The sequence below is a fragment of the Echiichthys vipera genome (assembly GCF_963691815.1).
Source record: "Echiichthys vipera genome assembly, chromosome: 13".
In the NCBI taxonomy this organism is placed as follows: domain Eukaryota; kingdom Metazoa; phylum Chordata; class Actinopteri; order Perciformes; family Trachinidae; genus Echiichthys; species Echiichthys vipera.
The window spans coordinates 17,237,947-17,254,871 of NC_139838.1; the positions used below are offsets into that span (position 1 = coordinate 17,237,947).

Below are 16,925 nucleotides of genomic sequence, written 5' to 3' on the forward strand. Positions count from 1 at the left end.
AAAAAGGCTAAATTAATTCCAGCTGTGAGTTCGTCTGAAGCTGCTCGAAGACCTGGAAAACATTTGGCAAACCCTACATCGACGTATGGGTGTCAAAAGCATCAAAGTACCGATACTTTTCAAAACAATGTCCACGTTCAACAGCATCGTAAGTGTCCAAGCTATATAAAAAAAAAAAGGTGAAAACAAATGTGTGTTGGTGTGTGTTCAGTAACTTTGTCTGTACCACCACCTAAATTAAGGGGGGGGGGGGATTATTGTATTTCTTTTCTCTTTGCAGTGCTATCTTAAAAGGTTTTGAGTATGTTTTTTTTGCATTGAAGTTGAAAATCCTGGTATTGTGACAACCTTACAGGAACATGTCGATACAATTGTGTTCATGACGACACTAGATAAGTGCTATGTTACAATATCAAAAATAGACAGGGTCTTTGGCAGACCGCACTCACAGAAGGCACATACAGCTCAACAGTACAAACACCAATGTTTAACTTGTTTCTACCTGTAGTTCACTGCACTACAGCTATAATATTATATATAGAGACATTTTTGCTACAGTCTCCGCACTACGTGAGCAAAAAGATGGTCCGACTTTCCGCCCGTTTAGGACGTTTGGCTTTGTACGGTGAATAAATGGTCCAAGCTGGTGACATTCACAAGGCAACATGACATTAAATTTCCCATTTGTGATACAAATTCTTCAGACAAGAGTGAAAGATTATACATTTCAGTAACAACATCCGCAGATCAGCATGGTTGATCCTGAGGTTTGAACACTACTGGTAGGTACATTTCACATGAGTTTACATTTTTAACATCCATAACAACTCAGTAACAATCCTCTCTACAAACAAAAACATGCAAACTGTAGTCAAATTATCTTGAATGACTGTGAAAATCTTACATCTTGTCCCTGGAAGTTAATATTAGCAACCACTAGGAGGCACCAGAAATTAAATATAGCCCTGAAGATGCATTTAGAGCATGCATTACTGAGAGGGAACAAAAGCAGGATGCCCATAGTGACGGATTTATGATCATAGTCAACTGACACATCAGAAGGAATAACAGCACTTTTGTGAATAATCTCTTCCTCCCTCTGAACTAGCTAATTAAACGAACCATCTACATCTGTCCATTTGGTCCTTCAGTTCAGTTAAAGATCAAAATAAAGCTTCTCTGTAACAAAAATGTAACTGTGATGTGCAAATTTGCTGGGGGGCTGCAACTATTTTCTTTGTTGATTATTTTGTCAATTAATCCTTTAGTTGTTTGGTCTATAAATGTCAAAAAATGCCCATCAGTGTTTCCCAAGCCAGAGTCGACGTCCTCAAATGTCTTGATTTATCCACAATTTAAATATATTCTGTTTACTGCCATTGAGAGCGAGAAAATATTCACATTTAAGAAGCTGGAATCAGAATTTTGACTTTAAAAAAACCCTCCCCCACCCCCCAAAAAATCACTCAAACCAATTAATCAATTATCAAAATTGTTGCGGATCAAATAGTTGACTATTACTCATTTATCAGCTGTTTCTTTTACTGACTTTTTCTTAGAAATGTTTTTTGCTTGTGCATTACCGAGTCTTTTTATGATCTTAAGGCCTCTGAATATAATCATTTGCAAACCTGTGATGAGGAGTCACAAGGTTTCGAACCATCCAGGCTCATCTCTCACATTCACATGAGCAACAGTAACATACTCATGAGAACGTGATGCAATGCGTGAACAGCGTGGACTTGTTCAAATCCACCTGTGTATTTTCTGCAACAACCTCCCATTTGTGAATAAGTCACTTCAGGCATCTTTGCTGAGTCAAGTCCTTCAGGATCAGGTTGTAAATTTCCATTTGTCGCAGTGTTGCCCTAAAGCTTTCGGTCAGCTTTTGTGTGTGTGTGTGTGTGTGTGTGTGTGTGCGTGTGCGTGTGTGTGTCTGTGTGAGAGAGTTGTAGCGTACGGGAAAATGTGTGGTGGAAACTGCACGGCCAACACTGCCTCGTGTAATAGCATGTGAATGTGCTCAAGTACCACTGAGTTAATCTGTAGAGCTGTTTGTTGGAGGTTTATCATGTTCAAAATTCATTCAGCGTAAAATCCTTCTCCTTCATAGGTATGGCTCATGTGTGAGAGAAGAGGAGGTGTGTCGAGCTCCCCTCTCCAGTTTCTTCCTGCTTCTTTAATCAATCAAGCTACACTCGTCTAAATCCTGATTGTCTGCAGCTCACAGCTTCCTTTGTGTTCATTCTCCCTCTTCCATCCCTCCATACAGCATTTCACACAAGGCCTTTGTTGCTCCATCATTCGATCTTCTCTGGGTCTATATTGTCAAGGTCGATATCAGATGAGGTCACGCAGCACATGCACAGTTTTTGGGTGTTCAAAGAGATCTTATCTGCAGTGACAGAAAAGAAAAAATCAAGGGTTGAACTCAAGAGATAATGAAAATACAGTACTGAAACAATGTGCTTTAGAAAAACCAGCCTATGCATTAGTAGGTTAAACATTTTTGCACAAGATCAACAGCATTAGGATGGTATTTCTTTTAGCCCACACATTCTAAAAAAAAAAAAAAAGGTACTCTTTACAGTATGTGGGCTCTAAAGTACAGTGAACTTTAAAACCCTAATCTCACATACTCTTCAGCTCTTAACACTAAGAGTTTTTACATGTGCAGACGGTAGCTGGTCTACATGCAAATTACAGTAAGACTAATAAGCTACTTTGAAGAGGAAATCCATAATAACATCACACCACCACATTCATTCACCAGGGAAATGTTACAGCTTACGCCCCAGGAATTTGAGTGTTCGGTACAGAGTTTCTCCAAGAAAAGCTCTTGGTCCTGGCGGTCTTACTCATACAAATACGCACAGTAATTCCTTATTGCCACTTCTTAAACATATCTTAGTAGAAAATACTTGCTTAAAATAATAAAATACTTGATGCTTAACCAAGCCAATTTAGGCCTGGTCCGTCGCCAGGCTCGTAATATACTGGGTAAACTGCAGTATGCGTCTTGGTCACAAATCTTAAAATAACAAAATGAAGAAAAGTCCACCTCTCCAATCAGATACTCAGGGAATTAGCCAGTTATGTTCTCTCCGACATGTCGGTAACCATGGGTGTCTGTATGATGGTCATGACCTACGTATCTAAATTTAAAAGGGAAGTGATTCTAGCAAAAGGAATTTTTTGTGTGTGAAAAGCACTCAAAGACAATTAAAACGAGTATGAGGGTCACCCAAAACAAATATGACTGCAGCTACGACATGTACGATAACAGCCCTGGGATTTTCTTACCGAGGACTTCTTTGAAGAAGGCTGGTCTGGAACTGGCCGGCAAGTGGATGCAAATGAAGTAGACTGGTACACCAGACAACGCCACGGCAATTCCCACCAGAGAGTTGATGGTGTCGCTGTAGAGGGGAACCACTACCAGGAATATGCTGCACAAGCAGTAGACGATCGGGAAAAACAAAGACAGCTGCGGGGAGAGGAGAAAGTGCGCGCAGAGGAGGATGACAACGGAAAAATATGAGAAAAGAGTACATGGATGTAGCAAGAGGATGGGGAGAAGAAAAGTAGAAAGATTAAAATCCATTACAATAACAAATATTACTTTAAATCACATTCCTCTGATGATCAGCAGCTCGTATGGTCCTTTAATTGCATAGCCAGTCTGCAGGCATAGTCACTGTAATGGTTTCCATCTAATAAACTGAGTGATCTGGGATTTTAACATCATCATAACTCAAAGCCATGGCTGAGGGTTCTCAGGCCTGCAACAGAGGCACTATTGATGCTTAAACAAACGTAAATACAGGTCTGGAGGGTTTGAGAGTGTATAGAAAACACGTTATCTATCTGACCAAATCTGTTTAGAGGACAGAGAGAAGCTTTTTTGAATCTTCTTATTTTTTATATTTGCCATTTAACAGGGTGATGACAAGAACAAGACACTTTTTTCCAGGTGTCTAGAGTTTCTTCAGTCAGAAGACTAGATATATAGTTTCTGAATAGATTTCATGCAAACATAATATATATGAATAGATCATATTTATAAGCAGAGAATGTTCTAAGGACTATCGTATTTATCAAAATTGCAACTCAGCACCACAGACAGTTCATGCAGTTCTAAACTGCATTACCACAGACTTGCCACTTAGTGAATATTTCTGATGCTGTGTTTTTCTTTTCTCTGTCTACCAGTCTGTCTTCAATTCCATGTCTTTACATGTTTCATACTGCGCTGATGCAGGGAAATGTATGTGCCTGGAAGACAGTCAATAGAATCCTTAAACAATAACATCAGCATTCACGCTGCACTCATCAGTGCTTTTACCTTGACAGGTCGGTGTAGATCAGGAGCTTTGAAGCGAAGGTAGATCAGGCTGGCTATTGACAGGCCGATAAACAACCAGTAATTGAAACTGAAATAGTTGATCAACTGGAAAACGTCAGGCACAGACAGGTACAACAGCGACATGCCGCCCTAAAAAGAGAAGATCGAACACAGACAAAAAAACGTTGTTGTAGTTTGGTAACAAGCACACATCAGGGACACAGGCAACCAAACAGCTTAATTTCAAAACCCACAAAACACTTGATACTAACATTGAAAAGCAGCGCAGGAATTGGAGTGAAACGCTTTATGTGGATCATGCACAGGACGTTAGGCAGATGGCCTTCTCTGGAACCGACAAAAAATAACCTATAGGAGAAATAAAATGGTGAAAACATCAACACGTTTGCTGGTAGTTTTGCTGACTTTAGGCAGAAAAAGGATTTTGCAGAATAGCGTGAATCTGCTTGTATGTGCTGACCTGGAGGCAGCGATGATGGAGGAGTTGAGGCCTCCGTAGCAGGAAATGGCCACAGACAGAGGGATCAGCCATCGAGCCCAGCCCAGAACCGCATCTGCAAATGTCTGAGGAGACATTCAACAAAGCGTCTTACTGCTCACATGAACTTATCAGTAAGATCAGAAACTCTAACACGCTTATGTGAAATATGTTAAGATCCCCACGTGTAGTCGTAAGGTAGTAAGGTATTTCCTCAAAAAGCTACTAGTGCTCTTATCACTTCTTCCCCATCTGTAACTTCTGCTTTTAACCTCCTACAGTTACAAAAAAAGTCAACTCATTTTAAAGACAAGCCACTCCTGACCTTTCCCCTCACTGCAACAGACAACCAAGAAGCTTTAAGTAAATAACTGTGCAATGATGCCACCAATATGCAAATGAGCGCAAAGGAAATCGCTGTTGATGCATCTGCTTCTTAAGTCAAGATTGTCAATAAGGATGTACTTTAAAATGTCTGTGCCAAACAGGGTTTAGGTCCAAATACTATGAACTTTCAGTGCAGTGTTGAGGTGTGAACACTTTCCAAAATCTGACAAATCCAACACAACTACATGTACAACCAAGATAAGACAAATATTGACTATGTCTCTTGGCTTAAGTTCCAGAGAGCACACAGACCCTGTCTTGTAGTTACATTAGTAAAACCATTATAATGAATGAATATTCCAATAAAAAAAAAGATGAACAAATACCAGTGCAACTCATCCTCCTCCAATGCACTAATCGCATCATCAACTTCCTCATGTTCCTGTGTGGGGCGCTAACCCCTTTAGCTAAATGAGTTTCCTGTCATCGGCACTACAGTCACAGATAACCAGTGCCAGTGGCTGCCCACCGGACTCAAAGCGATGACAGCAGAAGACAAGAAGGAAAGATCAAACCAGCTGCCCTAATAAGGCTGAGCAGATGCTGTCAATGTGTCTGTTAGTTCAGTGATGTGTTTATGGGTAGACGACAAATTTGGTTACGGCTAATGTACTTGGTTCTTAAGTGCAAAAGGACAATGCACTAAAAGTACTCACCACAGCGACAGCGTCGCTGTTGAGAACTTGGTCTGCATCCATGACGACGTAGTAAGCTATGTTGGTCAAGATGTAGATCACTGTGACGATGGGCATGGAAATAGCTATGGACAAGGGCAGATTCCTGAAAACAAGAAAAGTGTTTTTCATCAACGCAATGCCATCAGGAATGACAATCACTAAAGCTTGATGCAAAATCTTTAAGAATATCAGACCTCGTACCTCTCTGGGTTTTTGATCTCCTCTGTGATGAAGTTGAGCGTGTCCCAGCCGGAGTAAGAATAGAGTGCTGAATAGAGGGCTAATGCCATGTCACCGGGGTCCAATTTTGAGCCTTTGAAAGAGTCCTGAAAGTTCTGGTCGAAACCTACACAAACACAGGGTTGTTACATGAGCCCAGAACCTCAGCATTTTCCTTATCCCTGGCTAAATATTTCCTGAACATAGATGCATGCCTTTTTCAGGGCTCAAAATACAATAATAATAATACAATAATACAATAAATTTGAGCTGTGCGTGCAATTCTCAGCTTCACATGCACTGCTGCAAATAAATCGTTACGGAAAACGATGTGAAGGACTGTGAACTCCCATGCATTGACCGATACTTTTCACATCGCGTAGTTGTAATAAAAAATAAAACCTTACATGCACCAGTGCACGTACACAGAAAAAGGTCTTTTGAGTCCTGCTCTTTATGTGAACACTTAGATGACTTAGATGTATGCCTATTTCATCTACACTTTAAGAAGAAGTGCCATACACAGTCCAGTTATTTGTATGCAAGATGCATCAATACGGAATATGGACATATGGAATATGGATATGGTGTTTTGAGTGAGCTGGTCCAACATCAAAATTTTACTTACTGATCAATCTGTAAAAAGTGCAGATTTAATCCAAGTTCTATCAAAATTAGGGCAGGTGCCATGTTTACTTTTGCATTGTTTGGTGGAAACTGATTTTGGATGGTTTTAAAAAGGGCTTTGACCATTAACAGCCTTCTGTTAACTGACTGACAGTGCAGAAGTATATTGTTCCTTAAATTTTTAGCTGAGTAAGAGCAGTAGTGTTAGAATAATACAGACTGTCTAGGACATCTTACCTTGCCCCAGCTTAACCAGGCCGGTAATGATGATGACAATGAGAGCAAGGACCTTGGCTACGGTGGAGATGACCTGAAGAATAGCACCCCACTTCACTTTCATACAGTTCACACAAGTCAGCAGGCCTGATAGAGAGAAAGAGGAAAAAACAACAACAGAGTTGGCACTTAACTATAAATCATATCTAAACAAATCATTGATGGCCTATGTTCTTTAGGGATCATACGAAAGCCTAAATAAGTATAACTAAACAGAACCAAATGTTTCAGGTTGAATAGCTGTGTTTGCATTGCCACTATTCTTCTTAAATGCCCTTTATCTAGAAGCATTACAAAGCTTTACAGTTGTAATGCACTAAGCACTGCAGAAATCTACAGGTATTAAGTGTAGTTGCACACATATATATCCCTGAGCTATCTTTAGCCTCAGGCTAACCGCATAAAAGTGTCATCTGCAGCATGCAATATTTAACATGCACCAGCAGCACTGCTAACAACAACTACAGAGTGCATTTGAATGGAGGGTCCTTTAAATACATGTGGATGATTGCTTTCCTTTTCAGTTGTTGTGAGAGCTCCGAAAGCTCAGATCTCCTAAACTCTTCCTCAAACATTCAATAGTTAGCAAATAACTTAAGGAGTTAGGAGTCGCTAACATTTTTCACATAAACAAAAACAGTGCGCATGTGCAGGTTGAAAAAGAAAAGACAATTTAGCAACCCATCCAGACTACAGTCCAACAGCTGACCAGATTAACTGTGTTTGATTTCATTTGAACTTTTAGCACATCTTAAAGCACTGATCGTTCTGGACTTGAAGTGACGTGAAAGAAGTTGTTTTGAATATCTGATTTAGAAAAGTTGTACTTCAAATCCATCTGTCCTCAAATAAGGACAACTGAGGCTCGTCAAGTTTGATCTATTATTCATCAAAGTGAATATAATATAGACACAAATCTGACATCAGAAAGGATCTTGATACAGCTTCCAAGGACACAGTAACACCAAACACTTAAAGTAGCAGGACACACCCTTTAAACAGTGTGTCTCACGTCATACAGAATCCTGCATAATCACGTCACCTTGGAGGACCTTAACCACTTAGGATGAAATAATCACTGGTTTAATAGGTTTTTCTTATTTGCTGAAGCTGTCACTATAACCATATTTCATATAAACCTCACTGACTTCAGCTTTAATGATAAACTGCAGTAGAATTACCATTGGTTAGTATTGCCCTCTTAAATTTTACTGTTTCAAGCTGTTTGAGACTCACTCAGTTCACCCATGCCCATTCGCAACTAATGTTAACACATACAACAAGTTAAGCAGAGCATCATGTGAGTGTTTCATACAGGGAGAGCCTTACATATGATGGCAGCAGCGATGAGGCGGACGGCGACATAGGGTGCTTGACAGGTGGGGTAGAAGGGCTGGACCAGGTAGTTGGAGAAGGTCAGAGCTATCACTGCCTGACAGGCTGGCTCAACTATCATCAATGACGTCCAAAGTCTACAGGATTGAGAAGTCGTAATTATAAGAAGGCAAAAATATAATATATTTTGTTAAACTTAAGTAAAATAACAATTAAAAATAGAAATAATATATCTCTACCATTGGGGAAATTGTTTAAGCGTAATACTGCACATGCTTGAATAATAATCTCTAATGTTAGTTAACTGCCTCTTCTAATGACATTAGAAATTAACACTTTTATGCAAGAAAAGGGCTTAATACAGGAAAGGACATACATGTAATGTGTGAGACTATGGTTCAAATCATTACCTAATTGAAAGGATGAGATGCTGTAAGAATATCGCAGACCTAGAGAGGAGATTAAAAGGGCTGGACCCAAATATTTGGATATTTGTGCATTGGGTAGCTATTTGTTGTTTTTTTTTAATTTTGGTATTAGGATATTTGTTTATTTTTAACACATTCTTCATTTCAGTCTTTACTGTGTTTCTCTGTCATTTACGGTTGCTTCTCTCTTTTTCTCCCCTCACGCTTGGTTGCTGTGATGCAGGACAGACGCTAACTTGTACTGCTACCAACATAAGCTGCTGTTTAAACGATGTAGGCTTAAAAGAAAAAATGTTAAGAAAAAAAAAAGAAAATTACCACTTATTAGCAGCTATATTATTAAGTACACTAAAACACTGCAGCCTCTGCATGTCGGAGACATGGAGAGTCACATAACTAAGCCGTCTGGTGTGTGTAGACGTTTGTGTGCTTTAACTGTAGCAGACTGGTGATGTTTTCAGGTGATTTAATGAAAATAAACACAGTCTATGATCGCACATGATGTCATTATGCATAGAGCTGGGAATTGGCTGGCTGGCTGGCTGCTTCCAGATTAAGGCTTCGGCACACTTCACGCGGATATCTGAATATTCGCTGTTGTACCCAATATTTTGAGCTCAAGGATGGTATCAAGTACAGTCCTAGAGACTAACTAGTTGCTGGCGGAAACATGCAACTACCACTATACTGTAGATTTGAGCATTTGCATTTTAACTAAAGGTTTTACATTATATGCAAACATTTTTGGTATCGTGCTGTAAGCAATAAAGTTAGCATGGAAGTGACAATTACATACAGAGTTAATTTACCTGAAATAATCACATCTGTACTTGCAAAAAATAGCAGCTGTCAAAAAGGAACCAAACACACAAAAATACTGAACCCTTAACTTATGCCATATATATATATATATATAAGCCAACATGGATCAAAAATCATTTTATAAACAAATAAATAGCTTGCACAATGCAGGGCAACAATGTTCAGCTATTCACTGTTATAATATATAATATTAAATACATAAAATAATAAATGTGTGAACATTGGAGCCCTGTGAGCAAGCCATGTGTGTCTTTCATGACCTGTTGAGTTTAGAATTTGCGTGCATACTTTTACTTGCCAAAACTAATTTTAGCCACTCTATACTTCATGTATGGGTAGACTTAAAAAAAACAAAAAACATGTGGCATGTGTTAAAAGAATGTGTCTACAGACAGTAAGCGTAAACAACTTTACCGAATAAACGCCAAGAAACCTCCAAAGGCCTCCAGGATGTAGGCATAAGACGCTCCAGATTTACGGATGGTAGTACCCAGCTCAGCGTAGCATAGCGCTCCAAACACGGAAAATATCCCTCCAATGGCCCATACTACCAGGGACAGGCCAAATGAGCCTGTGTACTTAAGAACCCCCTGCAGGACAACAAATGAGAACAGAGAAGACTAAAAAACAAACCCTTAACATTACTCAAACACATATTTCAGTGCACGAAATACCCGATGACAATTTGGGGTCCCCCCCCCCCCTACCTAATGCTTCAGTATTTTGCTGCCGCGGAAAAATTACAGTTAACAAGGCAACTGACACAACCATGATAGAAAGATTTTTTTCAGAGACCCCCCATAATGTTGCTGTTTTTTGCTTTCGGGGGTTTCAAGTGTCCTATCCCCACCCAAGAGCCCCCTGTATTTTTCAAAATAGTCAAAGAGATTTAATTCAGGGCAATTAAATGAATTAGACTAACAAAACAGAGACTCTTACCTTAGGTGAGACAAAGATACCAGAGCCTATCATATTTCCCACGATGAGGCAGACCCCATGGAGGAGCGATATCTCCTGCTTCAGCCGCACACCGCTGCCCTGAGATGCCGAGTCTGCCTCAGCAACCATTGTGAGGGATTTACAGCCGTCAGCCTCAACTCAGAGGAGGTAACAAGGCGAGGAGTGATAGAGAGGGAGTGATAAAGACAGACTGATTCCTGGCAGCACCAGAAACTCAGAGAGGAGGTAAAAAAAACAGAACAGTGTAGACCGAGAGAAGAGAAAGGGAGGTGGGAGTGTCACCTGAAGGCTGAGCCTATGCACGTTTCAAACAGCCATTGTTGAATCCGAGGAGTAATTGTTCACTGGGATAATCTGTAAGAAAAACGAGGAAACGCAGTGTCACGGAAATGCTCAACACATCTCAGTAGTTTTACTTGCCTAAAGGACACTTAACAGCCAAAGGGGTAACTGCAAATGAGTACATGAACGAATGAGTGGGTGACTGGATTAAATTATCAGGGCTGGGGGATAATTCAATATGATCATTTATCGTCTTCCAATGGAATCATATCGTGAGGAAACTGAGACACTGTGATACACAATAACGTCATCCAAGTTAAGAATAAAAAGCACATAACTAATTTTTTTTCAGAAAAATCTGATGTTAAATATTTGAAATTTATATTTTGCGCCAAAGTTCTTAAAATGAGAAAATACTCATTAAATGTACACAGGAGTATACAAAAGGCTTTGCCATGTGGTTATTTCATATAGACACACGCACGCACGCACGCACACGCGCACGCACACACACGCAGTATGAAGAATGGGTTGAAGTGGGGGCAGTGCTTGTCGTGCTGTGATATGATATGACTAGCTCTGTGTGTTGCCGTTGAGGTCAGAAAGTGCTCAACTTGCCAGGCAGGCTTTTCTTAAGAATGAGGCCAAACTGCATATACGTAAACTTTAAAAAAAACAACAACTTTACCCAGCTGAGATCCAATCACATGCTAAAAGTCACCTCCAGCCTGCTCCCCTTGCAGGTGTGCATGTGTTAAAATACCTGTATACTTATACAGCTAGAGTATACGCCCTCATATCCCACCCACCTCACACTCTTTCCATGTTTGAAACACAAACATAGAAACAACCCTACTGACTAAACTTAACAACAACCTGATGAAGAAAGAAACACAGCTTGTTCGCAGTTTAACACACTGTGAGATTCTAAATGTAACAGCCTGTAGACTCCAGTTCAAAGTGTGATATTTAATACAATTTAAAGATTGTACATAAACACACATCTGGAGGTTTACAGATATGCTGCTGGTTATTATCAGAGTGGAAGGTACAGCACCGGGGTTAATAATATCAATATACTACAGTGACATTTAAGAGTTGGCCATGTAGCAGGCTCTAACATCAACAAGTGATTAAGTATTAGATGATGACTTAACAACAACAACTAGATTGGCACTTTACATATTTAGAAAACAAATTTACTAACTTTAGTCATGACTCAAATAAACAGACCTGCACATATACAACTGGCAAGATTTGATTTATTTTCCACCAGGAAAAAAAGAAATGATGGATGGGTCTGTTAGGGACAAGCGCCATGTGGCCCATTACTTTACCAATGAAATTACGCTATAGCGTCTGGTCTGAATGCTTGAGCCAACATGGCTGCTGCAGTTAAGTGCTGCTTCATAACCCCAAAAGAAGAAATCTCTGTGGATGGAATGATTATATTGTCCATTCACAACTACATCTCTCGATTTATTTACCCCATGTTCATAAGGAAAACATGGATAAGTTCATTAACCTGTTCTTCCCTGAAGCGCCCGCCGGCGGGGGCTATCAGGCAGTATGACAACATCCCCCTCTGCAGAACCATGTAGCTTGCATACAGACACACATGCTTCATACCTACAGAAAGCTAAGAATCGCTTCTACAAGCTCATATAAACCATTCCTATGACCAATAAACACAGTTACAACACCGAGCGATCAAACAATGCGAGGCGAAAACACAGAAATACGAGCGACACGTTCCAACAATACTATTTTTATCCCTCTACGACCAAGTTTCACTGATCCAGCAGCCAAATATGACAGAAAACAACAAGCGCATTTGAAAACCAAAACCAGAAATGCTGTCTTACCTTTGCAGTATCACAGCGAAAAGTTTAATCCACAGAAATAAAAAACGCTGAAATGGAAGGACTACATCTCCCAACATGCTTTGGGGGTCTTTCTGGCTTCTTTGACATGCTTAGCCCGCTTTTCAAAGGCTTTGATTGGGTCAAAGCGCCTGTCCGTCACGTAGTGTCGCTCATCCTTTTCGCTTTGTGATTCGCTAGTCGTGTGGTTTAACTGAAAACAGTGCTCATGAAAACAATGCTCAGAAAGTGATTCTATTGGTTCTTACGATTCCAACGAGGTGTCATGCTTCAAGATGGACCAATGGGGACGGAAGATATTGCCGCGTGCAAGGACAAAGGGGCTCTGTTGCGCTAAAAGGTTATGACGCACAGTAACACTGGAGGCTAGCTTGACGCAAGAATACACGGACTGACATTAGCTGTTCTGCTGCTTTTGTGTACTTCATCTTCCTGTGGCTGTGAACGCCAAGGATTTGTGTCTTGTAAATAGTTGTTTGCAGAATATTTTGTTGTGCACTTTGCTGTTGCTATTGCACTTTGTTGTGGCACTTTGTTGTTGTTGCTGTTAATGATTTCCATCATTATCATTGTCCCTACTATTATTATATTATTACAGTTATTGTTGTATTATAGCGAATAAAGTAATCTGCTCCTGTTGGAGACAAATGTAGTCCTTTTGCAGGGTTTCGGGGGGGGGGGGGCATAATGACATTTTAATGAAATGAATTTTACAACTTGGTAACTAAGAAATCAAATGGCACTAATGGTGCCAGATTGTGGACAATTGTGCCAAACTTGAGGACGCCTATACATTTCTTTACTAACACCTTTATCATTGTTTCTCTGCTTTACAGGTTAAACAACCACTAACTTAAGGATACAGCTAATTAAACATAATAAAACAGCTTCTTGTCATGTCAGAGACAAGTTCACAACTGAAAATACTACAGCCAGAGCGTGAAATGTGAGAGATGTCAAACATTGATACAGACTCTCAACGTTAACTGCTGGGGTGTGACTAAAAATGTTGACTTAACACTCATCAGTTTATCTATCACGATGGATCACAGTAACCAAACACCCACTAACTAAAACACACTGAAACAACTGCTGCCACCAGATGGTTTCTCAGTTTTTAAATCTGTATATTCATATTTTTAAAAAATAACTAACTTTGAAAATAAATAAAATGTGCACATTTGAAATTTTAAAAAAAGTTTTACATTTCTCAATTTTTCGTTGGTGTCAAATGATTTATAACGTAACTGTATCACACCGCTCGCTGGTATTTTCCCTATCAGGACGGGTCTGGTCTGCCGCAGTTTCCGGTCTTTTCGTGGTGCTTTACTGGGTGATCACCACCGAAGTGCAAGTAGGATTAATTTACACACTTCTAAGAATCTACAAGTGAAGTTTCATATTTGTACATGGGCATTTACATGTCAAATTAGTAAACTAAAGTGACGTTGATGAGAGAAAGCAGTAAGAACATTTTGGGCGACGCTCAGCCTGAGTGGCTTAGGTGGTGGTTTATATTAAAAATGTAAATTAAGAAGACTTTACGGTATATTTTGGAGCTTTTCAAGCATGTCATTTTATTGTGAAGGACTGAAGTATGGTCCCAGATGTTGTGGCAGCATCAATGCTAATGTGGACGACCAGCTGCTCCCAGTGTTTAAAGCGAGGAGGTCGGGGTGTCTGACTAGGGCCGAGAGGAGCACACGGCTAATTCACTGGTGTTAGCGTCCTTTTGACCACTCTTGTAAACACAAAGATCAATTAGACCGTTAAAACGATATTTGGTTACACAGATATGAAGTTAGACTCTAGTTTAACACCATTAAATTAATTCTAAACATTACACCATCATCTATATTGGTAGGTTAAACAGAAAGTTTGATAGACTTAAGCCAAAAACTGACCGACTGATGACACAGATCTGTTAACATAATGGTGATGAGCGCTGGTGCGAGGGGCCCCCTGTCAATTTTTGCCCAAGGCCCAAACAGACTCTAGACTCGCCTCTGCTCAACGTTAACTGCACGTGCACTCATCAGTTTATCCATCACAATGGATCACAGTAACCAAAACAACCACTACTGTCATTCACCAACACACCAAAACCACTGTATGTGAGCAGATGGACAGATAGCCTTGTTAGCAGCAGACTGTCCTGATATACATCATTAAACGAGGACAACGTTGGCTGGGTCCGTTACACGTTAACGTTGACTCACTAGCTTTCATTGATATCAGTTTAAACGGTATTAATCTCGCTGTGCAGCTAGCTGAGTTAACGCGAGTTTACGTCACCCAACTGATGCAACTCGCCTGATGCAACTCGCTTGATGCTAACCCACGTTAAGTATGTGATACGGATATTCACTTAACCGAAGTTCGCCAATCCAACTTCAAACCTACTTCACTACCGGTTGCTATGTGACGGTGGCGGTGGTTAGCTAAGCTAGCGTGTAGTTCAGGGGGAAGCGCTTCGCCTCCATGCCGTGTACTAGCTACGTACTAATGGAATTAAAAATGTAGATAATGAATGTACCCCTAAAGAGGAACTATTTACCTTTGTTGTGTCGTCTTTTTTCCCCATTGAGACAGGCAGCATCTCATGTACTCATGTTTGTCTTATGTTTGTGGCTCCAACTGAAGCCAACTGTCGCCACATCTGCAGCTAGCTCCTCCTCCTCCTCCTCCTCCTCATAAGGGGCCAAAGGAGAGTTGGCACCACCCACCGTGGAGCACTAAACATGACTCAAGACTCAATAAATACAGAAATATATTTTTATATATTAATAGAAAATTAATAAATACATTTATAAATGACTTAATGCATAAATAAATGCCTCAAGAACGTTGGACATAGCAATACAGAAATAAAAGAATAAATGTTGGTGGACAAAAATGTAGATTATTATTCATAATTGTATTTATTTATGCATGTATTTATTATTTAATTCATACATTTATTTCCCAATTGATTCATGTAGTTATGCAGTTATGAATGTTTTTATTTAAATGCATTTTTTTATTATTTCATTTATTTATACATTTATTTCTTCATTTATTTATGTAGTTATGTATTTATTAATGTTTTTATTCATTTATTGAGGCTTAAGTCATGTTTATTTGTTTGTTTGTTTTGGCCCCAGAATATCACAATAAAGATTTTGTAAATAAGCTTCATTACATTAAAAAATATATTTAAAAAAATTTCAGATTAAGGCCAGTGTGCAAATGATGCATATCAAAAAATATAGTTAAAGAATGTGTATTAAATAATAATTTAGGTATATTAAAAAAACAAAAACAATTTAAACATAGATAAACCATGACAACAATAGTCACAAAAGGTCACACAGGGGCCACAGAAAACAATTCATCAAAATATGTCAATGAGTGCTCCCCTCATCTGTTGGTTGCAAGGGCTAAATTAATCCATGTACACATTGAATTCAGTTATGAGACATTTTGTTTTGAGAGTATGAATGAGATGTGAAGTATTACACACATCACTGATGTAAATACAGATCATTTGGCCTTGAGAATACTGTGGGATCCATTTCACCCTCTCTTTCCTGAGTACTCCCCTCTCCCCTCGGGCCTGCGTTAACAAATGCCGCATGTAAAAACTAATTGAGCACTGACATGTTTTGTGCCAAGTATTAGTCAGTTGCTCAACAGGTTGGATTCAGGTAGAGAACCACCCTAAATGAATTATGCCCTTTCAACGTTAAGCCTTTATTTTTTTTATATGGTCTGTTTTTTTTGTGCTTATATATGTTGCTCCTAAGTGCAAGACAAATCCCCCTCAGGACAATAAAGGTTTATCTCATCTCATCGTATTTTCTGGAAAAATGCAATTTTTGCAGAAATCTCCAAATGTCAGAAGTTGCCATGCCATGCTTGACATGGCACAGAATGTACTTTTTGATATGAATTCCTCAAGATCTGGGTGTCTTAGTGTGGTATATTGGAGGGATTTTGGTAAACGGTGGCATAGGACCGAGTCTGTAATTTTTGGTACCCTCTCACTGGCATCACTGTCAACCTGCTATCTTGATCACGTCCTGATCTGGTTCTTGGTAATCTTCTGTAAAGCACTAAGTGTACTTAGAAACCGTTACACCCCATTCTGTGAAATCTCAGAGCATAGCTTTCTCACCACACTTTGTGTCATCAATTGTTTCACTG

At 39.5% G+C, this 16,925-nt stretch overlaps 1 protein-coding gene across 1 annotated transcript; it reads right to left on the reverse strand.

The window, feature by feature from the left end:
- Positions 1–1,503: 1,503 nt before the first annotated feature.
- LOC310955818 (Y+L amino acid transporter 2) lies at positions 1,504–15,412 on the reverse strand. Its single transcript, XM_083925864.1, has 12 exons — positions 15,298–15,412; positions 10,555–10,929; positions 10,030–10,205; positions 8,360–8,502; positions 6,992–7,117; positions 6,110–6,254; positions 5,888–6,011; positions 4,827–4,930; positions 4,618–4,714; positions 4,346–4,495; positions 3,304–3,487; positions 1,504–2,395 (listed from the first exon to the last, which is right to left on the reverse strand). The coding sequence occupies exons 2-12, from the start codon at positions 10,681–10,683 to the stop codon at positions 2,301–2,303; spliced, it is 1,473 nt and encodes a 490-aa protein (XP_083781990.1). The 5' UTR covers positions 10,684–10,929; positions 15,298–15,412; the 3' UTR covers positions 1,504–2,300.
- Between the last annotated feature and the right edge of the window lie 1,513 nt (positions 15,413–16,925).